This window comes from Bos taurus, chromosome 8 (assembly GCF_002263795.3).
Source record: "Bos taurus isolate L1 Dominette 01449 registration number 42190680 breed Hereford chromosome 8, ARS-UCD2.0, whole genome shotgun sequence".
NCBI lineage: Eukaryota > Metazoa > Chordata > Mammalia > Artiodactyla > Bovidae > Bos > Bos taurus.
Window position 1 is genome coordinate 106022606 of NC_037335.1, and position 24793 is coordinate 106047398.

Consider the following 24793-nt stretch of genomic DNA (forward strand, 5'->3'; position numbering starts at 1 on the left):
CATCCATATTAACCTGCCTGCAAAAAGCTTTATGAAACCTGTGCTACCCAGGAAACTCTCAGCAAGGGCACAGAGCTCTGAACAAGTCAACAAGGTCCCCTTGAGTGAGGGTTTGTTTTCCTTGCTTAATTCAATAGCCTGCCACTTCTCTCCACCAACTTTCACACAAGTACCTGCTAATGGTTTTCATTGTTTTGTTTATAGTGCTTCTAACAAATGTGGCTAACTTCTCATTTGCATCCTTAATAGACAATTTTCAAAGACTGTTGACACTGCAGTTGGTTTTAGGAGACCTGAGTTTTATCCCCATTTTCCTCCTGTTTGTCAGCATTTGGAGGAGCCTCAACAGTCCACAGCACACCTGCACTCTCTTAATTCAGTCTCATTGAAAACTTGCAGAGACCTTTCTGGGCAGGGATGGTTACTTTGTCCTTGTCTCACAGACAAGAGGTTGAGCCCCTCAGGTCACTGAGCAAGTGGAGGCCTGCTGTCCTTACTATCATTGACTTTAGCTACTTTATTTAACAAATACCTAAGAGTGCGACATCCATGCACTTTATAAATACTAATGTAAATTGTGATGCAGGAGCTTCCCTGGTGGGCTCAGCGGTGAAAACGGCCACCTGCCAAGGGAGGAGACTCAGCAGATCCAGGTCCAATCCCTGGGTGGGGAAGATCCCTGGAGAAGGGAATGACTACCCACTCCAGTATTCTTGCCTGGGAAATCCCATGGACAGAGGACCCTGGCGGGCTAGAGCCCACGGGGCTGCAAGGAGTCGGAAATGACCTAGGACCTAGTGACTAAACAACAGCAATAAACTGTGATGCAAGTAATGTCATGCATTTAATCCTCACAGCAACTCTATAGAGAGACACTGTTATCATCGCTTTTCTACAGATGAGAAAACTGAGGCACAGCGATGTTAAGTAACTCGCTTAAGGTCACACAGTGAGAAGCGGCAAGCTACATTACCAGCCACGTGACCTTGGACACATTACCTAACCTAAATGGAGTGATAAATGCCCTTTGCACTCTTTACAACCAGCGTTACATTAAGGCAGATATTATTAAAATTTTAGAGATTCTAGAGACTGAAGGTCAAGGGTCCTGAGAGTCTTGCCTGATGTCTAAGAGAAAGTTAGAGGTGATCAGGATTGGAACCCAAATGTATACCAATTCCCCTTGACCCTGGCAGTCTGCTATGGATACAAGAGGCAGACAGTTTCTATGTCAAAATCCATTACTGCTGTGGTCCCCTGCTGTAAACTGCTGCTTGCAACAGAAGGACACCCCTCCCCCCAAGTACAATAGCGATGATAAGAACACAGCTGATTCGGTATTCAGGCCTCAGATCTAAGCCCATGCATAATTTACTCAGCACTGCCCTGCAGTCACTTCAGCTGAGGAGAGACCCTATAAATTCAGGTCTGCACACACTAATTTATTTCTTATTTATTTTACTGATACATATCTAGGGCCTCCAGCGAGCTGCTCTAACACCTGCTCAAAGGCGCCTCTGGCACCAAGCGTAACTGGGGCTGGGGTGGGGAGCCCCTGAAATGAGTCCCAGAAGGAAAACCAGATCCCACAGACTAGAACCATGCAGGTAAAATTAATTTCCTGTTAAACTGAAATTAAGCACTTACGCATTCCTCCACCTCCTCTTTCATAGTTCTTGGGGCTGAAAAGGTTGTTAAATGCTTTTTTCTCCTTTTCTATCTTAGTAAAGCCCTGTGTGCATTCAGCTGTTCAGTTGTGTCCGGCTCTTCGCAGCCCTGTGGATGGTAGCCCACCAGGCTTCTCTGTCCCTGGAACTCTCCAGGCGAGAATACTGGAGCAGCTGGCTGTTTCCTCCTGCAGGGGATCTTCCCAGCCCAGGGATCGAACTTGTGTCTCTTGCATCTCCTGTACCGGCAGGCAGATTCTCTACCTCTGTGCTGCCTGGGAAGCCCAGGAAAGCACTAAGCACACTTCAATGACTGACCATCTTGCAACACAAAAGACCATTTTTCTGAGTCACAGAATGTCAAAAGGAGAACAAGTTGCCTAATATGAAGACATCAGCAGAAAGGGAATGAAGAGAAGGAAAAAGGCTGCCATTTCCTCGAATGATGGCTAAGGATCAAACGCGATCCTAGAAGCTCTCCACGGCACAGGTCCCGCTGCAGTCATTTTCAACATGGAAAACAAGATTAACTGGAAGAAGCACTAGGCATCATTTTCCCGGATCGTATTTCGCAGGTGGTCAAATGGCAGCCCAGGGAGGGAGAGCGGCTTGTCCCAGGTCACTCGACAAGTTGGTCCCAACGTGACCCCCTCTTTCCGTCTCATACCAACCTTAAAACTCAGCTGAATTCCTAACAGGAGTGAGAACTTTTTGAGCTTTGCCTGCATTGCTTCCTCTCCACCTCGTGTCTCCCAATGAACTATTCTTATCGACAGGGACATGAGGACAAAGAAGAACTAGCCTCTGAACTTGGCACTGCTTACTCCCTGCAGAAACAGGATCAAAAGCCTGGGCTAAGCCCACATTCTGTAGCACCACACCTTCAAGACACCTTCAAGATGCCTGCTTTCATCTCCATGATACACTGACCCGGGCTGTGGGGTAGATGCAGAAAGGGCAGGAGACTTTTATAGAAAAGAAGTCCTGATCCTAGGGTGCAGCCGGAACGTGTGTGCCATTTATTATAATCACTAATCAATTATTTATCTTTCTTCTTCCATTCTTCTTCTCAATCCCCAACCCAAAGGTTAGACTGTTGCTTTTTGCCTCTGGGGCTGAAAAAGCAAAAGCATAAAGGCCATTTCAGTGAAGGTCAGAACCAGCCGGGGCCAGGCTGTGGTTCCTGACTTTTTTTCTTTCTGCATCCATCCCACTGCTCTGAAGGGAGTGGTCGGGCCTCGGGGACAGAGACTCACCCGCAGAACATGAAGATGGTGCTGGAGGTGGCATCGTACGGCAAGGGCACCGTCTGCTGCAGACACAGCTGCTCGCAGCCGCCGTTGAAGCCGTCAGAGCAGTCGATGCCTTTGGAGTGGTCATAGCAGCCCGAGCCATCCTTCATGGGCCTCAGCTCCTCGGGGCACTGCTCAGAGGGAGAGAGAGGAGCAGGGTGGTTACGGCTGAATAGGCAGTGGTCTCATCATGCCCTCTTCTCTCACCCCCTGCAAAGGGACAGGAGTCAGGACCGCAGAGAGCAGCTCAAGGTCTTATCTGACTGTGGGACTTCCCTAGCGGTCCAGTGGTTAAGCCTTTGTCTTCTAACGTAGTGGGTACGGGCTCCATCCCTGGTTGGGGACTGAGATTCCCCCATGCCTTGTGGCCCAAAACACCAAAACATGAAACAGAAACAATTTTGTAACCAATTCACTAAAGACTTTAAAAATGGTCTACATCTAAAAAAAAAAAAAATCTTTAAAAACAAACGACAACAGAGTCTTATCTGATCAACTATTAAATAACAGCTGTGTGGCCTTGGACAAATTCCTCTACCCCTCTGAACCTCAGTGTGCCCACCTGTAAAATGGAACTTTTGTTGATACCTGTCTTGTAAAGTTGTAAGAATGAAGGGAGCTCGTGTGTGCAGAGGGCTAAGAACTCCGTGGCTCATATGGCAACCATGCAAGCAAATATGAGCTGCTGTGAACACTGACCTTGCTGGGGTCATCATCAGTACTGTGTTTATTATTACTGCCCCACTGGGTCACTTGCAGAGGCAGCCAGATACATTTTTAAGAGCGTCTACCAATATGAGTTTAAATTCCAGATCTTCCCCTTCTTCCTGCCTGATCTGGGGTAAGTTACTCGCCCTCTCTGAGTTTCAACTTCCTTATCCGTTAAACAGGCTCAGCACCAGCTTCGGCGGATTTGCTTTCAAGCTTAAGTTGGGTCACAGGGGCTGCAAAACTTACTTTGGAATTTGGCATGTGCTTTGGTACTCATCAAATGTAATTGCTCTTCCTTCCTGTCTTGAATGTGTCACCTATTCTCCAGCCTGAAGAGCCTGAATTCCTAAATGAGACTTGTACATCTCCACAAAAGGCCTCCTAAACAGTCTGCTAACCGCCAATCTGGCCTCCTCTCTATCATCCTCCTAGTGGCCACCAGTGTGATATTTCTAAATAGCATCACTCCCGAGTGCAAATAAATAAAGGCATTCTAAACAGCAGCAAAGTGACCCTTCCTAAAGCTGACAGCCCAGGTCCAGCTACTGATCCCATGGACAGATGATTTCAAAGCCTCTGTCTAGCCACAGGCACCTTCCTCTGGGTAACCAAATGGGCTGCCCCCTGGTTCCTTAAAGACCTCACCGATTCCAACCTTGAGCGATCTCAGTCGAAGGCTCTTTTTGCTCCTTTTGGCACCTGCTAAGTGCTCTGTGAATGGAAGCTCTTATAGCCTCGGGAAAACCACCTATTTATTTAATCTAGTTTCCTATCATTTGATGAAGCTGAGCCCATCTCCAGTCCAGCAGATGGAGAACACAGTCCCAACGCTCCTGTGTTCAGGAAAGAAAATGAGGTACTAGGTTTTAATTTCAGTCATCCGGCTGGCATTTCCTGTCCACCAAGATTAACACTCGGAGCCCAGCCCTCTTCATCCATCACTGGACATTGCTGATTAAAATGCCCTTCCCATGTTCCTCTCCTCCCAATCAGCTCCCCTGTCCCCTCCCTCCTCCCTAAGCCATCATCCTGAACAACATCAATAACAAAACACACACCCCAAAGTTAATTTACAAAACCCACAGCAACAAAAAAAGGTCAGCTCTCTTGGAAATTAAATTTTGCCTAAGAAGAATTCATAATTACAAACGCACGAGAGAGTTCTTTGAGACACTTGAGACTGGCGCCAGGAAGGGTGACAGAGAGAGTTGGTTATAAATGGCCTTTGTCAAGCAGCAGAAAGGTTATAAAACTGGCTACATTTTGTGCTTAAAAAGAAAAATCAATTTTCCGTGGGAGTGAAGTGCTGTACATATTAATACAAGCTCAGAGGAGGCCCCTGCTTGTCTCAGAACATTTAGTGTCAGCCAGAAAGGCACTTGGTCATGGGGTCATTTGACGGCATGTGCTGCTACCCGAGGCTGGGCTGTCTGTCTGCAGAGACTCAGGGCTGAGTGCGAGAAGGGAGGGCTGACCTTCTCACCATGAAACAGAAAATACTACTCAATCAGGTAACTCATGATTCTTTCCATCATCCCCTACTGATTCCCCACCACTCTTGTTCTTTAAAACATCCTATACTCCAGGCATAATCTAAGCACTTTATCTGATTTAATTCAGTTAACCTTTATGGCAAACCCATGAGGTCATGTGAGAAGGCTAATGCACATGTGCTGTGTGTGTGCTAAACAGCTTCAGTCGTGTCTGACTCTTTGCAACCCATGGACTGGAGCCTGCCGGGCTCCTCTGTCCACGGGATTCTCCAGGCAAGAATACTGGAGTGGATCGCCATGCTCTCCTCCAGGCGAGATCTGCCTGACCCAGGGATCGAATCTGTGTCTCTTATGACTCCTGCATTGGCAGGCGGGTTCTTTACCACTAGCGCCACTTGGGAAGCCTCCCTAAGATATATCCCCATCCTAATCTTTGGAACATATGAATGTTACCTTCTATGGCAAAAGCTTTTCACAGATATAATTAAATTAATGCTGTTGAGATGAGGAGCGTATCCTGGTGTGATCCAGTTAGCTCTAAATGCTGCCACAAAGTTCCTTTTAAAAGGGAAGCAGAGAGAGAGACTGCATACAGAGAGGGCCAGGTGTGTGGGGGGGAGGACACAGCGATTGGGGTGACGTGGCCACAAGTCACCCAACGCTGCAGCCACCAGAAGCCAGAGAGGCTGGGACATTCTCCCCTAGAGCCCTAGGACGGGGCAGGACCCTGCTGACACTGTGATCTCACACATCTGGCCTTCAGAACCTTGAGAGAACACATTTCTATTTTCTTAAGCCACCGAGTTTGTTAGGCCACTCTTAAATTTCTAATCCTCAGAGCTGGTGTGAGATAATAAATGCCTTTTGTTTTAAGCTGCCCAATTTAGGGATAATTTGTTACACAGCGATAGATAACTAATACAGTGAGATAAATACATCAAGCGCTTGGCACGGTGTTCGGCAGACACGAGCTGCCAGCTGCCATTCTGGGTATGATTAAGGAGCTTAGGATCCAGATTGAGAAGTGAGAAATACACCTATCTGTTAGAGAAATAGTTACCCAGGAAATGTGAAGAAGCATGGTGTAATCTGAACGGGAAAACAGAAATTCTGTGAATGTGCTTGACTGGGAGTATCAAAGGAGGGGGGTTTGGGTCAGAGATGTATTCTTACAGGGAAGACAGATGTCACTGAAGCAAAAGGGACATTCTGTCTTCTAGGAAGAGGAAGAACAGAATCCTCCCCAGGAATAGCACTCATGTGCCCGGTGCTTGTACCGAGCTGGGCCTCAGTTTTCTTTCTTTAAATAGGGAGAATAGCTTGGAGATAGGACCTGACGAGACAGGAGACAAGGGCGATTTCAGTCTTGAACTGCACACAGGCCTTTGATGCTGAGCATCTAGGCAAGTGCTTCCCCTCTGAAACACTCTCAGGCTCCTCATCTGTAAGAGAGAAGTAAGAATGCTTTCTGGGAGGCATTTCTGGAGATCCTGTGGGAAAACCACCTAGCATGTCTGGCTCAGAACCGGGCACATCATAAGCGCTCAATGAATGAAGCATAAAAAGAATGGGTAAGTGGAACAAAAGATCAATGGACAAACCCATTCCCCCCACAAAGCCTAAGTGGGACTATCAGCATGTCTTTTCTTTCTCACCCATCTAAGTCCTTCACTGACCATTTAACAAATGCATACTGAACGTCTACTCAGCGCTAAGCATACATGCTGGGTGCTGGACACGCAGTACTGAAGAACACAAGAAGCAAGACCTTGTTCTCAGGGGGAATAAGTTATAGAGAGAAGACAAATAATTAACAGGAAGTAAAATGATTATTTCATAGTGTAAAGAAGTACAACAAAAGTTCAGTTCAGTTCAGTTCAGTCGCTCAGTCGTGTCCGACTCTTTGCGACCCCATGAACTGCAGCATGCCAGCCCTCCCTGTCCATCACCAACTCCTGGAGTTTACCTAAACTCATGTCCATTGAATCAGTGATGCCATCCAACCATCTCATCCTCTGTTGTCCCCTTCTCCTCCTGCCCTCAATCTTTCCCATCATCAGGGTCTTTTCAAATGAGTCAGTTCTTTGCATCAGGTGGCCAAAGTACTGGAGTTTCAGCTTCAACATCAGTCATTCCAATGAACACCCAGGACTAATCTCCTTTAGGATGGACTGGTTGGATCTCCTTGCTGTCCAAGGGACTCTCAAGAGTCTTCTCCAACACCACAGTTCAAGAGCATCAATTCTTCGGTGTTCAGCTTTCTTTATAGTCCAACTCTCACATCCATACATGAGTGCAACAGAAGTACAATATGGTAAAAAGTGAGTGGGGACAGAGTCAAAGAAGTATAAACTGAGCACTTGAGCGAAGCCTGAACAGTAAGCAGGATCTCCCAACAGAATATAAGTGGAGAGAGTTATCCAAGAAGTAATAGCAAGTATGAAAGTCCTGAGTCAGGAACAGTGTTGTCCTATCTATGGAACAGAGGAGACCAATGCAGCTGAAGCTCCATGAGACAGGAATAAACAAGGTTAGCATAAGGCAAGCGGGGAGAGGTAGGAAGGGACCAGCTCACTTAAGCCAGGGGTTGGCAAACTGTGGTCTATAGGACAAATGTAGTCAGAGAACTGTGCTTTTTTCTTTTTAATTACGCATTTAAAAATGTTGAGATACTTAAGAGATTCACATGAAGCTTTAAGAAATAAGGCTCAAATAGTAAACAATCTGCCTGCAATGTAGGAGACCTGGGTTCCATCCCTGGGTCAGGAAGATCCCCTCAAGAGGAGAATGGCAACCCACTCCAGTATTCTTGCCTGGAGAATCCCCATGGACGGAGGAGCCTGGCGGGGTGCAGTCAATGGGGTTGCAAAGAGACAGACACGACTGAGCGACCAAGCACACACAGCACAGTACAGAAAGACATGATGCGTTGCCAGTTTCCCTCAATGGTAACATCTTGCAAAACTATAGTAAAGTATGACAACCAGGACATACATACAGACAATCAAGATACAGGACGTTTCCAACACTACGTTCATTCCTCCTCTTGCTCTTTTAAAGCCACACCCACTGCTCACCTGACTCCCTTCCTGAGTACTTGGCAACAACCAGTATGTTCTCTGTTTCCACAATGTCTGTCATTTCAAGACTGTTACATAAATAAAATCAAATCAAATGAACTTTTTAGGAGTTGAATTTTTGCATTCGCATATTTCTCATGTTCATCCAGGTGGTTTCATGTACCAATATTTAGTTCCTTTTTAAATGAAGAGTATTAAGCTATGGTATGGAGGGACTATGCATATGTGTGTGTGTGTGTGTGTGTGTGTGTGTGTGTGTGTGTGTGTGCGTTAGCCGCTTCAGTGTTGTCCGGCTCTTTGAATCTCCATGGACTGTTGCCTGCCAGGCTCCTCTGTTCATGAAATTTCCCAGGGCAGAATACTTGGAGTGGGTTGTTATTTCATTCTCTCAGGAATCTTCCCGACCCAGGGATTGAACCTGCATATTTGGCATCTCCTGCACTGGCGGGCAGATTCTTTACTGCTGCACCATGTGGTAAGCCCTAAAGCTGCGCTGGTGTGCAGGTTTTTTTGTGAGGACATAAGTTTTTATTCCCCTGGGGTGGCGGGAAAGGCCAAGGAGTATAATTTCTCAGTTGTATGATAATTGCATGTCTAATATTTTTAGGAAGCTGCCAAACTTTTCCAGGGTAGTGGTACTAATTCAAATGCCCACACGCAAAATATGAGCAGTCCAGATTTTCCACGTCCTTGTCAACATCTGATGGTGTGGATATTTTTCATTTTAGCCACCCTGACAGGGGTTTAGTCATACCCCAACTGTGGTTTCAATTTGCATTTTCCTGTATGCAGGTCAGGAAGCAACAGTTAGAACTGGACATGGAACAACAGACTGGTTCCAAATAGGAAAAGGAGTTCATCAAGGCTGTATATTGTCACCCTGCTTATTTAACTTCTATGTAGAGTACATCATGAGAAACGCTGGGCTGGAAGAAGCACAAGCTGGAATCAAGACTGCCGGGAGAAACATCAATAACCTCAGATATGCAGATGACACCACCCCTTATGGCAGAAAGTGAAGAGGAACTAAAAAGCCTCTTGATGAAAGTGAAAGTGGAGAGTGAAAAAGTTGGCTTAAAGCTCAACATTCAGAAAACGAAGATCATGGCATCCGGGCCCATCACCTCACGGGAAATAGATGGGGAAACAGTGGAAACAGTGTCAGACTTTATTTTTTGGGGCTCCAAAATCACTGCAGATGGTGACTGCAGCCATGAAATTAAAAGACGCCTACTCCTTGGAAGAAAAGTTATGACCAACCTAGATAGCATATTCAAAAGCAGAGACATTACTTTGCCAACAAAGGTCCGTCTATTCGAGGCTATGATTTTTCCTGTGGTCATGTATGGATGTGAGAGTTGGACTGTGAAGAAGGCTGAGTGCCGAAGAATTGATGCTTTTGAACTGTGGTGTTGGAGAAGACTCTTGAGAGTCCCTTGGACTGCAAGGAGATCCAACCAGTCCATTTTGAAGGAGATCAGCCCTGGGATTTCTTTGGAAGAAATGATGCTAAAGCTGAAACTCCAGTACTTCGGCCACCTCATGTGGAGAGTTGACTCAATGGAAAAGACTCTGATGCTGGGAGGGATTGGGGGCAGGAGAAGGGGACGACAGAGGATGAGATGGCTGGATGGCATCACTGACTCGATGGACATGAGTCTGGGTGAACTCCAGGAGTTGGTGATGGAAAGGGAGGCCTGGCGTGCTGCGATTCATGGGGTCACAAAGAGTTGGACACGACTGAGCGACTAAACTGAACTGAACTGAATAGTTAATGATGCTGAATATCTGTGGTTTATTTGCCATCTCTATATCCTTTTCTGTGAGATGTCTCTCAATGGTTTTTGCTCATTTCCTAATTGGATTGCTTATCATCCTTAAGGTCTGAGAGTTCTTTATATATTCCAGACATTAGACTTTTGTCAGCTACGCAGTTTGTAAATATTTTCTTTCCCACTTTGTAACTTGTCTTCTCATCATCTTCCACTGAGCTTTCACAGAGCAAGTGTTTTTCATTTTGATGAAATCCAAGTTATCATTTTCTCTTTTATGGATCATAAAAACTATATCTTGGAATCTAAGAACCGTTTGCCAAGCTCAAATCTCAAATAGTTGCTCATGTGTGTGTGTGTTCTGGAAGTGTTATAGCTTTAGGTTTTACAGTTAATTCTAATTCCATGACGCATTTCAAGTTAATTTTTATACAAGGTGTGAGACATATCCCGAGGTCTGCATCTCCAGTGAAATTATCCAAGCTTATAGATTTTTTTGAGGGGAGTTTTTAAGTGACATTTTGAATTTTCTTAAAAGTTATAGGGGGACTTCCCTGGTGGTCCATGGCTAAGACTTTGCACTTCCAACACAGCGGACCTGGGTTCAATCCCATATGCTTCAACTAAGATCCGGCAAGCTACAATGATGATCCAAGATTCTGTATGCTGCAATTAAGACCCAGTTCAGCCAAAATTAAAAACAAAAGTTACAGGGCAATTCAAATATCTGTTTCATATTGGGTGAATCGTCATATTTTGCATTTTTCAAGGAAATAGTCCATTTCATCTAGGGTGTCAAATATATGTGGGTACCGGGAGTTGGTGATGGACAGGGAGGCCTGGCGTGCTGCGATTCATGGGGTTGCAAAGAGCTGGACACGACTGAGCGACTGAACTGAACAGCTATTTGTAGCAGTCCTTTATTAACCTTTTTGATGTTTGCAGGGTCTATAGTGATATCATCTGTCTTATTCCTGATACTGGTAACTTGTATCTTCCCCCTTTTTTTTAAAAGGCTTGCTATTTTGTTTATTTTCTCAAGTTTCCTGGTGGTTCATTGGTAACTTGTACCTTCCCTTTTTTTTTAAAAAGTCTTACTATTTTGTTTATTTCTTCAAGTTTCCTAATGGTTCAGACAGTAAAGAATCTGCCTGTGATGCAGGAGACCTGGGCTTGATCCCTGGGTCAGAAGACTCCCTGGAGAAGGGAACGGCAACCCACTCCAGTATTCTCACCTGGAAAATCCCATGGACAGAGGAGCCTGGCGGGTTACAGTCCACGGGTCACAAAGAACTGGACACAACTGAGCAACTAACACTTTATTCCTGATGTTGGTAACTTGGGTCTTCCCTCTTCTTTTCTTTAAATGTTTTGCCATTCTGTTTATTTTTTCAATTTTCTTGACATTTTCAAATAAGCTTTTTTGTTGTTTCATTGATTTTTATCTTTTTTCTGTTTTCAATTGTATTGATTTCTTCTGTTTGATTTGGGTTTATTATTCTCCTTTTAGTAGGTTCTTGAGATAGGAACTTAGATTATTTATTTGAAACTTTTTTCCCCTAATATATGCATTTATGGCTATAAATTTCCTCCTCATTAAATATAAAGACTTTCACTTTAAGGAAAAGGATGAATTACTGTGCTAGCTGTGTCCCACAAATTTTGATATATTGTGTTTTTATTTCATTCTGTTCAATGTATTTTTAATTTCCCTTGAGACTTCCTCTTCAACCCATAGATTATTTAGAAATATGTTGTGTAGTTTTCAGGTATTTAGGTGTTTAGGTATTCCAGGTGTTATCTACCACTGTTTTCTAGTTTGATTCTGTGGTGGCTGGAGTACACACTCTGTATGATTTAAATTCATTAAATTTGTTGAGAATTTTACCATGGCTCAGAATACAGTCTATCTCAATACATGTCCCATAGGCACTTAAAAAGAATGTGCTCTGTTGTTGCTGAGCAGAGAGTTCTATAAATGTTAACTAGATCCTTCCAGTCGGAGGTGTTACTAAGCTAATCTAGAACACTGCTCACTTTCTAATTGTTCTATCAGTTGTTGAGGGGGGTTATGGAAGGATCCAGATATAACTGCGCATTAGTCTATTTTTCCTTTCAGTTCAGTTAGTTTTTGCTTCATACATGTTGCAGCTCTGTTGTTCAATGAATAAATATCTATGATTTCTATGTCTTCCTGGTGGACAACCCTTTCATTATTACATTCAGAGTCCTTCTCTTTGCTCTAAGGCCTACTTTACGGTATTAATAAAGCTACTTCAGCTTTTGTTTGCTATATATATGTCTTTTTCTGTTTACTCTCAAATCTACCTAAATCATTATATGTGAAGTGAATTTCTCATAGAGAGCATATAATTGGGTCGTGATTTTTAACCACTCTGCCAATTTTAGTCTTTTAATTTGTGTAGTAAGATCACTTATAGTTAATGTGATTAGTGATATCTTGGAACTTAAGTCTACTGGCTTATTTTCTGTTTACTGATCTCTGCTCTTCATTTCTCTGCTTTCTTTGCCTTACCTTCCTGTGGGTTACTTGAGCATTTTTTAGAACTTCATTTTAATGTGTCTATAATATTTGGGGACACATCTCTTGGATAGTTTTTAGTGGTTGTTCTAGTATGCATAACTTATCCTCGTGTACTGGTGACAATCTTTACCAGTTTAATTGATGTGTAGAAAACTTCTCTTTATGTCCTTTTATCCTCACCCATTTACAACATAATTTTCTTAAAAGTGAAGGTCACTCAGTCGTGTCTGACTCTTTGCAACCCCATGAACTATACAGTCCATGGAATTCTCCAGGCCACAATACTGGAGTGGGTAGTCTTTCCCTTCTCCAGTGGGTCTTCCCAACCCAGGGATCAAACCCAGGTCTCCCACATTGCAGGTGGATTCTTTACCAGCCGAGCCACAAGGGACGCCCAAGAATACTGGAGTAGGTAGACTATCCCTTCTCCAGCAGATCTTCCCAACCCAGGAAATGAAGTGGAAGATCCGCTGGAGGAGGGAAAGGCTGCCCACTCCAGTATTTTGGCCTGGAGAATTCCATGGACTGTACAGTTCATGGGGTCGCAGAGTCAGACACGACTGAGTGACTTTCACTTCACCAGGGTGCAAGAGGGTGCAGTAATTTTCATAAATATTCTTCTACAGACACAGCTGTGTCTCAGCGTCCATAGCAGACTGGTCCAGCGCTCCACGTGGATACCAAACTCCACCGACGCTTCAGCCCTTTATATGGCCTGGTACAGTGAAGAGTTACAGACACTCCGCATCTGCAGGCTGTCTGTCCGAAAATCCAACCAACTGGGAAATTTACTTCTGAGCTTGTTGAATCTGTGGATGTGAAACCTGGGGATATTGGGTGGACTGTATTTAGGAGCACATCAGATATTGCTATTGTTCTGGCTTTAATCATAAAAACACAATGACGATAACTCAAGAGGAGAAAAAAGGTCTAATGCAATTACCTATATTTTTGATAACCGTGTTCTTTCTTCCCTTCCAGTGTTCCAAGATTCTTTCTTTTGTGATTGCCTTTCTGCTTGGTAACTTTCATTAGGCATTTATTTAAACGTCTACAGGTGACAAATTTTCTTAGTTTTCCTGCATCCTAGAATATCTTCATTCTCCTTCATTCCTAAAGGATTATTTTATAAGACACAGGCTTCTGGGTTGACAGATCTATTTTTTATTCATCACTTGCAAAATGTTATGCCACTTCCTTCTGGCCTCCATGATTTCTTATGAGAAGCCACTGTCATTCAAACGGTTTTTCCCCGGTAGATGTCATTTCTCTCTCCTTGTTTTTAAGGGTTTTTTTTTTAAAGACATTTTCCAGAAGTTTGCCTATGATGTGTTGGTGTGGACTTGTGTGTTTATCCTTGAGTTTTGTCAGCTTTTTGAATCTGTAGAGTGATTCATTTTGCTAAATTGGGGTAGTTTCCAGCCATTGTTCATTTGTGCACTTTTTCAGTCCTGCTGTTTCTTCTCTTATTCTGGGGCTCCAATGACACAAATGTTAGATCTTTTTCCCCAGTCCTACAGGCCCATGAGACTGTGTTCATTTTCTTTTGCAATCTATTTTCTCTTGATGTTCAGAGTGCGTAAGTTCTATTGTTCTTTCAGTTCACTGATTATTTCCTTGTCCTCTCCATTCTGCTGGTGAGTCAATCCACTGCTTTATTTTTAAAAATCATTTATTGTACTTTTCAGTTACATAATTTCCATTTGCTTCTCCTTTATATTTTTTTGGTTCTTTGTTGAGAGTTTCTCCCTCTCTCCTATCTTTTTTTTTTGGTCTATCTGTGCTTATAATTGCTTGTTTAAGCATTTTCATTAGGGCTATCCCAGCATATTTGTTAGATAATTCTAATATCTCTGTTATCTTGAGAGCAGCATTTACTGGCTGTCTTTTTTCATTCTGTTTGAGCTCTCCCCAGTTCTTAGTATGACAAGTGATTCCCAGTGGAAACCTAGACTTTTGCAGCATTATGTTATATCATTAATTTTAAAAATTCTGAATCTTAAAGATAACTTTTTTTAATCCGGCTTTTTCTGACACCGCTCCAGCAGGTGAAGGGGAGACACAGCTGGTAACTGTCAGGAGGAGACAACTCTAGTCTCCCCACTTGGCCTCCATGGGTACCCAAGAGGGAAGGGTCCTCCTCGTTATGCTTGGGAGTGGTGGGAATCTGCCTCCCTATTAGCACTCTGCTGATTCCCTCCTGGATGGGAACAGTAGGTCTGCAGAGTCACTGTTCCCCACTGACACCACGTGGGTGGAGAGGAGGAATGGTTTCATCACTACTGATCAATGGCCCTGACTTTCTACTAGCATCCTCTGGAAATACCTCAGCAGGCTTGGGAGAGCAGCGTATTACTGAAGGTTGTGGGTGACATCCAGGCTCTGCATTTAGTCTCCACTGACACTGGATGGACCTTGGATGGAGTTAGGCAGGCTGCTCATTAGCACTCAGTGGGGACTAAAGTCCTGGCTCCTTACCTGACCTTCTCTGACACCCCGCTAGCAGGCAGGGAGGACTGAGTTGGCAGACTGTCTCAGTACAGCCTACTAAAGATGAAATCTAGTTCCCTACTTGACCTTTATTAGCACGGGTGGGAAATAGACGTGTTGTTGCTAATGTTTGGCTAGAATAGAATGGTCAGTGCCTAAAATCTTCTATGTTGGTTGGTTGGCTTCCCTTTTCCTAATACTCTGGCTGAAGAAAGCAGGCTTTTGATTGTTTTTTTGTTTTATTTGATTTTTTGGTGGAGGTTTTCTGCTTTTTGTTTGTTTTGGTCTATCTACAGGCATTTATTTCTTAGTTGCTGGCTCCTTAAACTCCAAGCTTGGGACATGAGGCAAAAAGAAAATGCAGGGAATGACCAACATGTCTTCCTTGGTCTCAAAGCCCCTAAACTGACCTGCCTCCTTCTCTCCACCTTTCACAGTCTTGGGTGTGCCCAGTCGTGCCTGATTCTTTGTGACCCCATGGACTGTAGCCCACCAGACTCCTCTGTTTATGGAATCCTCCAGACAAGAATACTGGAGTGGGTTGCCATTTCCTATGCTAGGGGATCTTCCCGACCCAGGGATCAAACCCACATCCCTTGAGTCTCGTGTACTGGCAGGAGGATTCTTGACCATTAGCACCACCTGTGAAGCCCACAGTCTTAATTTGTTTTATATATCACCTCTGGAGGCTTTAGTTGTTTTTAGTGGGAGAAATAGGGAAAAGAAATCCACTCCTTCACAGCCTATTTTTGCACAGCTCTAGAGCTAAAAATGTCTCTTTACATTTTAAAAGGGTTTTGCTTGCTTGTTTGTTTTTAAAGAAGATGATGACGAAAGGATCACACATGACTTGCAAATTCTAAAATGTTTCGCTGCCTGGCCCTTCATACAGAAAAGGTGCTAACCCTCATCTCTGGTCATGAGAAGGCATCTCAAGTTTATTCTAAGTGTAACCGGAAGGCACTGGAGGTCTATTGGCAGAGGACTGGAGTGATCTGCTTTGCTACTTAGAAGAGATTACTGAAGTAAGTGAATTCAATTATCTCTAAGTACTTCCTTGGAGCTCACAGAAGCAGCCTTGGGAGGCAGGCTCTGTGGGACCAGAAGCGGGCAGGAGAGAGGGGGCAGGTCCAGCTGACGATGACCCCACTTCTTGCAGCATTGCTCCTTTGCCTGAGGTCTCATGGTAAGTAGGTGACGGAGCTTGGGGCCTAACCTAGGCCAGCCAGGCTCCAGAGTTTCACAGCCTCCATTCTGCTCCATCTCAGAAGAGAAACCACAGGAAGATCCTGGGCCTGGGTCCCTGAGTCTTAAAGCCTTGAGGATCTGAGAAGGGAGGGCTGGGGGATTCCCAGCTGTTTCTCTCACAGGCTGGCACTGCCCTGCTCTCTCCAGCTTCCTCCTCCACCCCCTGTGCCTGCTCTGGCTCCTTCCCAGCCTGACTTTTCCTCAGCACCAAGCCATTTGTTTCTGTTTGTAATTATGCATTTTAATGTTCATTAATTATGGAATGCAAATTGCTCCGAGCACAAAATTTGTAATGAGCTGTTCCACCACCCCACCCCCAGGTCTAGAAGGTGGACCAGCTGTTCTAAAGCAGAAGGAAAAACAACCAACTCACAAAACAATAACTTTTCCTGGGGCTGACTGACTCAGAGTGAATAAGCCTGGGGTACTTTCTGGTGGCACCGGAGGACGAACCCTGCCCTCCAACCCTGGGAGACCCAAGGGTGGCACCTCCATTCTTTTCTACAACCCGGGACATGAGAGGCAGGGAGGGGTAATGGAAGCCGCTCCAGCTGAGACTCAGCCTCTTACTGGCTATCATTTTGAACTCTTCACGTGGCTTCTCTGAGCCTCAGTTTCTTCCTTGGGAAGACTGGTAGTCAGAAAACCATCCTCAAAGTGGAAGCGGCAGGCAGATAGGATGTTGGAGATAAGAAGGCAGATCCTAGCAAGCCCTCAACAGATACAGGGGATAGCTCTGCAGAACACTGAATTCCAGTTCTGCCCCGCCTTGGTCTCTTGCTAGATGGCCTTGGGCAAGCACATCCCAGCCTCTGAGTCTGTTTCCTCTGCTATAAAATGAAAGAATTGGGCAACAGCAAGTTGGAGAAGACTCTTAGCTCTGAGCTGCTTGGTGTTTATCAAAGCAACTATGGATCTTGAACAGGGGAGAACTAGGTCCAAAGTATTTCAGAAGAAAATGGAGGATTTCCTTATATCGAGGGAGCATGTTTTAAGAAGGGCTTCCCTGGTGGCTCAGCAATAAAGAATCTGCCTGCCAATGTCGGACACACAGGTTCGATCCCTGGGTCTGGAAGATCTCCTGGAGAAAGAAATAGCAACTCACTCCAGTATTTTTGCCTGGAAAATCCTTTGGACAGAGAAGCCTAGTGGGCTACAGTCCATGGGGTCACAAAGAGTCAGACACGACTTGGTTACTAAACAACAATAACGCTTTAAGAAATCACAAGAATGCCTCTGAACCTGCCTAATCATGGGCAAAGCTTTCTCCTCATCCAAGGGCTCTACGAGCACTTGCTCTCTCTCATTGCCAAGTGCAAGCAGAGTGAGAGCACTACCTCCTGGGAACAGTGCTGCTTTCTAACAGCAGAGCTGCACCATAAGATCGTGGTCAAGATCAAATGAGACAACGACACCCGTGAGCTTGGACATGAATGAGAGGCTGAGCACGCTGGCAGTTACGTAGCATCCTCACAACTTCGAGTGAAGTTGATCAAACACTGCCTTGCTATGTGCCCTGGCTTCCCCGAGCCTCAGTCTCCACTGAAGAGAGTCTCTCTTACCTCTCTGGGCTTGTGAGAGAACCAAACCAGATCACGTACCTGACACATACATGCCACAATGGCAGGTGCTCAAAAAATGGTAACCCCTAGTGTAGACACCTTGTTGCTTTACCCCAAGTAGGAAACATATCCAAGAAACAACCGAAGGGGACCTATTAGATGCAGGGAGTACGCAGAACATTGCCACAGGCAAGCTTTGCTTTTCCCAACATTGTTAAGGTAGGTCCGGTATCATTCTGTTCACTCAGATGAGGAAACTAAAGCCCAGAGAGGCCAAGTGACTTGCCTAAGGCCACACAGCAAGGGGGAGTTAGGCAAGGCTGACTGCTGAAGGTCCCCTGATTTACATGAGGTGCTCTTTCCCCTGACCCACATCCAGTTCCATCATGTGTGCATGCTAAGTCACTTCAGTCATGTCCGACTCTTTGCTACCCTATGGATTGTAGCCCACCAGATCCCTCTATCCATGGTATTCTCCAGGCAAGGGTACTAGAGTGGGTTGCCATGCCCTCCCCCATTGGATCTTCTCAACCCAGCGATCAAACCCACAGCTCTTATGTCTCCTGCATTGGCAAGTGGGTTCTTCACCATTGCAGATGGTAAAGAATCTGCCTGTAGTGTGGGGAACCTGAGTTCAATCCCTAGGTCAGGAAGATCCCCTGGAGAAAGGAATGGCAACCCACTCCAGTGTTCTTGCCTGGAGAATCCCATGGACAGAGGAGCCTGGTGGGCTACAGTCCATGGGGTGGACTGAAATGACTCACTTTCCCTTCCCCTGACCCACATGGAGGCAGCCTGTGATGTCCCTAGTGGGTCAGACTGGCTAGGGCTGCACACGGATTCTGAGAACCCTGCTGGAAGGTCACTGTGATGAGTTATGACTTGGGATGCCACAGCGTAGTCCTGAATACACAGATGAGACACAGAATCCTGGGAATATGGAGAGAGAGAAGGAAGCAAGGAAGGAAATGAAACAGGTGTTTATGGGGTACCTCCCACGTGCCGCACATCTCGCATATGCTGTTTCTTCAAATCCCCACAGCAAAGCTCAGAGGCACCTCTCAGATATACCTGTTTTGCCATTGAGGTTACAGAGGATCACAGGAGCTGAGTCCTTTAGTAAGAACCACCCTTTTGATCGGGCTTCCCCGGTGGCTCAGTGGTAAAGAGTCTGCCTGCATTGCAGGAGACTCGGGTTTGATCCCTGGGCTGGGAAGATCTCCTGGAGAAGGCAATGGCAACCCACTGTTTGAGTCACAAAGAGTTGGACATGATTGAAGTGACTGAGCACGCGTGCACACACCCTTTAGATTGGAGACTGAGTGGGCCTGAAGCTCCTTGTCCCTGGAGGCCTTGGGAGAACCGCCCAGAAGGGGAGTGAGTGGGAAGCTCCGTGTCCCGGCCCCCTCCCTGCTCAGCCTCAGTCTGTCAACGGGGCCAGCCTGCCCCTCTATTACTACCGACATTGATTTGGACAACCGGACCAGTAGAGAGCCCATAATTACTGGGAGTTTTAATCAACTCCTGTCAATTCAGCTGCCACTGAGTTTGTGCTGGGCTGCAATGCTGATGTGGAGGGAGGAGGGCCAGGCAGGCAGAAAAGAACTGCAGGGGTCAATAGTCCTGGGCATGGTAAGCTCCACCAGGGGCCTTGGACCTCCCTGCACACAAAGAAGGCAGAGCCCCCCTGCCTCAGGCTCTCAGAGGGCTTTCAGGCATGCTGCCCCAAAACACTGCCGGGCCTCATCTGTCCTACCTGCATCCAGAAACCACAAGGGCCCATGCCCAGGAGTCCCCGTTCTAGGCAGGGTCCAACCCCAGCATCTCTGTCCATGCTATGCCCTCATCTGGGCCCACCCTCCTCTTCCTAAAGAATCCTACGCATCCTCTAAGTTACAGCATAAATAGCCCCCCTCCGCAGATGGCTTCCTGAGCTCAAGGAGAGGGACATTGAAGAGACAGAAAGAAAAGTCTAATCTGGATGCTGCTACTTCCAGCCGTGTGACTTTGGGCAAGTCACCACACCTTTCTGATGCTGGCTTCCCCATTTTACAATGGACTTGATAATAAATCACGGCCTCCTGAGGTTTCTGGGAACTCTGGGGACCATCACAGACGAGAAATCCCCGTGTGGAAGTCCTGTCTTCCTTTTGGTGCCTGGAGTGAGCAAGAATCATTTTTTTTTCCTTTTCTCTCATGTTAATTATTCTTCTAGCACAAACTTTGCTCTGCCAGGCCGGATGGTTTCTGGTTCACAGTCTGTCTCCTTCTGAGCCTACAGGCTATTTCAGGACAGAGTGTAACACACACAGCTTCCGCCTGTCAGCACTGCCCCACAGCCCAGCAGAGAGCCCGCGTCCACTTTGGTGTCAGGCCGGAACCCCACCTGGTGCTGCCATTTAGCCAGCCATGTATTAACATTTTAAGCCTCAATTTCCTCAGTATAAAATGAGCCTAATCTATCTCCCTGATAGAGTTGCTGTGTGTGTGTGGGGGGGTGCGGTGTGGGAGTGGGGAGTTAGACATTCCATGTCCCTTACATAGAGCCTGGTACAGGGTAAAAGGTCAGTTGTTATAAAAGTTTAGTTATTATGATGATGATCACTCAATATTCCATGCTTGGTAAATATTTTTGGAATGTAATAAAATGTCTGGTTCTATTGCTTCGTTTTGGCTTGAGTTCCAGTGAAATACCAACAGGCCATTCTCTCCACATGTCAGCCATCTGTGCAGTTTCAACACGTTCTTACTGAAGACACGAGAAAGGAAATTCAAACGCTTTGAACACCTACTGCAGGCCAAGCACGAGTATTTTCCCTGGTCTACTCTGCTGAAGTCCACGATCCAAGAGCCTGCTGTCATTAGACTAATTTTGCAGAAGAGTAAACTGGTTTGGGGGCCGAAAGTGCTTTTCCCGTATCACTCAGCTTTCCAAGAGTAGGCCCGGGGTGCAAACACAGGTGTGTAAAGTGAAAGTGTGAGTCTCTCAGTCGTGTCCGACTCTTTATGACCCCATGCACTGTAGGTCACCATGCTCCTCTGTCCATGGAATTCTCCAGGCAAGAATAGTGGAGTGGGGAGCCCTTCCCTTCTCCTGGGGACCTCCTGACTCGGGGATTGAACCTGGTCTCTTGCGTTGCAGGCGGATCTCTTCCTGAGCCACCAGGTGTGCCTGACCCCAAGCCCATGCTCTTCCCACTCACCATGTCACTCCTGCTGTATGGAGACACAAAGAAATAGACTGCAATGCTCCCTGACCTGCAGGAGAGTTTACACCAACTGGAGGAAGCGGGAAACCCTGACAGGCTTATGCTTGGTTTATGCTCAAGAATAATGCTGAAATGCCAATGCAGGCAGACCCTGGAGATACTGAGAATTTTGTTCCAGGACAATGCAATAAAGTGAATATCTCACTAACACAAGCCACACAAAGATTTTTGGTATTTCAGTGCATATCAAAGTTATATTTACAATTTACAGTAGTCTATTAAGTGTGCCATAGCACTATTTCTAAAAAAAAAAAAAAAAAAAGATAAAATGTACATACCTTAATTAAAAAATACTTTATTAAGGGCTTCTCAGGTGGCTCAGTGGTAAAGAATCTGCCTGCCAATGCAGTAGACAGAAGAGACACGGGTTTGATCCCTGGGTTGGGAAGATCCCTTGGAGGAGGAAATGGCAACCTACTCCAGTATTCTTGCCAGGGAAATCCCATGGACAGAGGAGCCTGGTGGAATACAGTCGCTGGGGTCGCCAAAGAGTCTGACGTGACTGGGTGACCAAGCACACAGCAGTCATCTCACTGATGGGAAAGATGGAACAGATAAGGCCCCTTCCAAAAAATTCTTTATTGCTAAAAAATGCTAACTATCATCTGACAGTGCAGTGGGGCTGCAAAATTTCAGTTCAGGGACTTTCCTGGCGGTCCAGTGGTTAAGACTCCATGCTCCCAACACAGGAGCCGAGGTTTGATCCATGGTCAGAGAACTGATCCCATGTGCTGCCACTAAGAGCCTGCATGCCACAACAAAAGACCCCACACAGGACAACCAAGACCCGGGCAGCCAAATATAAACAAAGACAAAAAAACCCTTCAGTTCATAAAAACCACAACATCAAGGAAGCACAATAGCAAGGCGCAATGAGACAAGGCATTCTGTAGTGGCCAAATGCATGGCTGGGTTTGCTTATGACATGCTGTTTGGGGCTGGCTGTGCGCAGTTATGGTCGCTTCCCTTTCCCATCAGAGGAGCCCTGGGAGTTAGGAGAGGCAGGTTACGATCCCTACTCTGAGCACTTCCCTTCTCTGGCTCTGTTTTCCCCTCTGTGCAGTGAGAAAGCTGGTAGCTGGTGTCCAAGGGCCCTTCCAGCTTGGACCTGCTGTGGTTCTCTGCAAGCAGCTGACAGGGACTCCCAGGGAGGTCGGGTGGTAGGTTCTGAGAGTCAGTGGCCCCTGAACTGGGGATCCATGCAGAAGGTTGTTCTAGAGGGAGTGGCTTGAGAACATTGCTCGGAGCTCACTCTACAGCCTGGGCATCTTTCTGGTGGGAGTCGTCACACCTTCTGCAACTCTCTGGAGCCCTGCACGGGCTGGGTGTTCAGTTCAGCAAACCCTTATTCAAAGCCAGCTGCCCTCCAGGCCGACACGTGTACAAACCCTTAGCCCTAGCTCTCAAGGAGCATCTATTCCAAAGTGGAGAGGCATGAGGAGAAAAAATAAATGCATGCATTCTTTCTTTCTTTTTTTTGGTCATGCTGTGCAGCATGCTGGATTTCAGCTTCCTGACCAGGGATCGAACTGGTGCCCCTTGCAGAAGAAGTGCGGAGACCTCACCACTGGGCTGCCCAGGAAGTCCCAGTGTCCACCTTCTTACTGTCCTCGAGGCTTCCTATATGGTACAGAGAAACACTGCAAACTAACAGAAGAGAGGCCAGGAAACACTTTCCCAAGAAAATCTGCCAGCAGTCCTGTTGAATGTCTATTCAATAACTGTCTAGTGATGATAATAAATAGCCTCCGCGTATCTCATTAATAATAATAAGAGCTAACATTTAATAGCCCTCACTGTGTGCCAGGCCCTGTTCTCAATGTGTGATGAGTATTCATTCACACGGCTGGCCCCAGCCTGGAGGCGCAGTACCACCACTCTCATCTTCAGAGAAGGAAACTGAGGCCCAGGCAGCTGTCGTCACTTGTCCCAGGGCCACTGGGCCAGTCGGTGGCAGAGCTGAGATGGCAGGTCATGGTCTGCCACCTTGCACACGCGTGTCCAGGTGTCTAAAGTACTCTTCTGCCCGTTATCCTGCTCCAGCGTCACGGGACTCAACATAGAGGCTCAGATCCCATTGGAAGAAGAGGACCCTGAGGTGTGAGGTGCCCGAGGGCTTGGCGAAGTCACACAGTGAGCAGCTGTGGGGTGGGTGACAGGTTCAGGTCTGTGCCAGCCCAGCACTGCACCTGCCAGGCTGATGGGGACACTCCGTGAAGAAGGCCCTCTTGTCAAGGTCGGGACACTAACCACTGGCACCTGGGTTTAGACGCTTTGTGTCTTTAGGGCGTCTGTGTTAGTTACTCATGTCTGATTCTCTGCGACCCCATGGATTGCAGCCTGCCAGGTTCCTCTGTTCACGGAATTCTCCACAAGAATACTGGAGTGGGGTGCCACCCCCTCCACCAGGGGATCTTTCCCACCAAGGGGTTGAACCCAGGTCTCCTGCATTGCAGGCAGATTCTTTACCATCTGAGCCACCAGGAAGCTCTTAGGGTGCCGGGAGGGAAATGGACGTTGATGATGCTCTCATCACATGCCAGGCACGTTGCTAGGGTGTATTATCCTATCAAGTCTCCCCAACTACTCAGAAAAGGATGTAATGGGTTGGCCAAAAAGTTTGTTCCATACCATTTTACAGAAAAAAACCCAAACAAACTTTTTGGCCAACTGAACACTATTATTTCACCACTCACTGATGGGAAGCAGGCTTGGCGAGAAGAGATGACTTGTTCTAGGTCCACACAATAGATGCTTAGATACCTTTTAGTTTTCAGAAGCCTCCTGTTCTCTTCTCTCTGTGAATGGCACAGAGCCAAAGGGTATTTTGAGACGGTCTGCCTGCTACAGACCTGTGTGCAAGGGAGGACGTGGGGACAATGGTCTTGGACTTGACCCGAGAGCTTACTGTGGAGCCAGGTCCCATTTGAAGAATTGAACATGTGTTAACTCATCCCTTCCTCGTAGCAACCCTCAGCGGTAGAGTCTATTATGCACACTTAGATGGGGAAACTGAGGCACAGAGAGGTTCATTGATTTGCCCAAGGCCACACAGCCTAGTAGATGACAGAGACAGAAAATCTAGCACCAAGTCTGTTTCCCTAACTCTTTGGTTATACTTTACACAATGACCATGAACGGTGGGTACTATTATATAACCTCCTTTTTGGTACTCAGAGACTAGAACAAAGAGCTTAAGGCAACTTGTCCCAGTATGACACTGGAAGTGGCAGAGTCAGGATTTAAACCCACCCAGCTTGACTCCAAAGAACCCCCTGTCACCCACTCCTGAAGTCATCCAGAGCTAGACATAGAGGGCCACAGGTCCTCAATAGGATGGGTTGGAAACGCAGGCTCTCCAGTGCCTGCTGGATTTCACTGGCTGGTTTTCCTTCCTTGTCCTTTGTAACTAAAAACTCAATTTGCAGCTTAAGGCTGCGTCCTCACGCTGCACCTTCTCATTGATCACCCAGACTCTGCGTGAAGAATGATTTTATAAGCTAGTTGGCTTTGAAAAGCAGGGAGTAGCAGCCATTGAACATATGCTTCTGTGGGTATATATTTATTCAGCGTATGTTGAGTGCAATTTGGGGCAGTTTGCATATTTTACTTTTTTTTTTTTTTTTTTGTCTCAAAGAGCAATTTAAGAGACAGGAGAAAAAAA

General features: G+C 46.1%; 1 protein-coding gene across 4 annotated transcripts in view; it reads right to left on the reverse strand.

Moving 5' to 3' along the window:
* The window catches only part of ASTN2 (astrotactin 2), a 1047916-nt gene that overhangs the window by 379943 nt on the left and 643180 nt on the right, over positions 1-24793 (reverse strand). For all 4 annotated transcript variants that reach the window (XM_024996359.2, XM_024996356.2, XM_024996355.2 and 1 more), the window contains one exon: positions 2924-3090. In XM_024996359.2, the coding sequence (XP_024852127.1) occupies positions 2924-3090 (167 nt within the window). The remainder of the gene's footprint in view (positions 1-2923; positions 3091-24793) is intronic.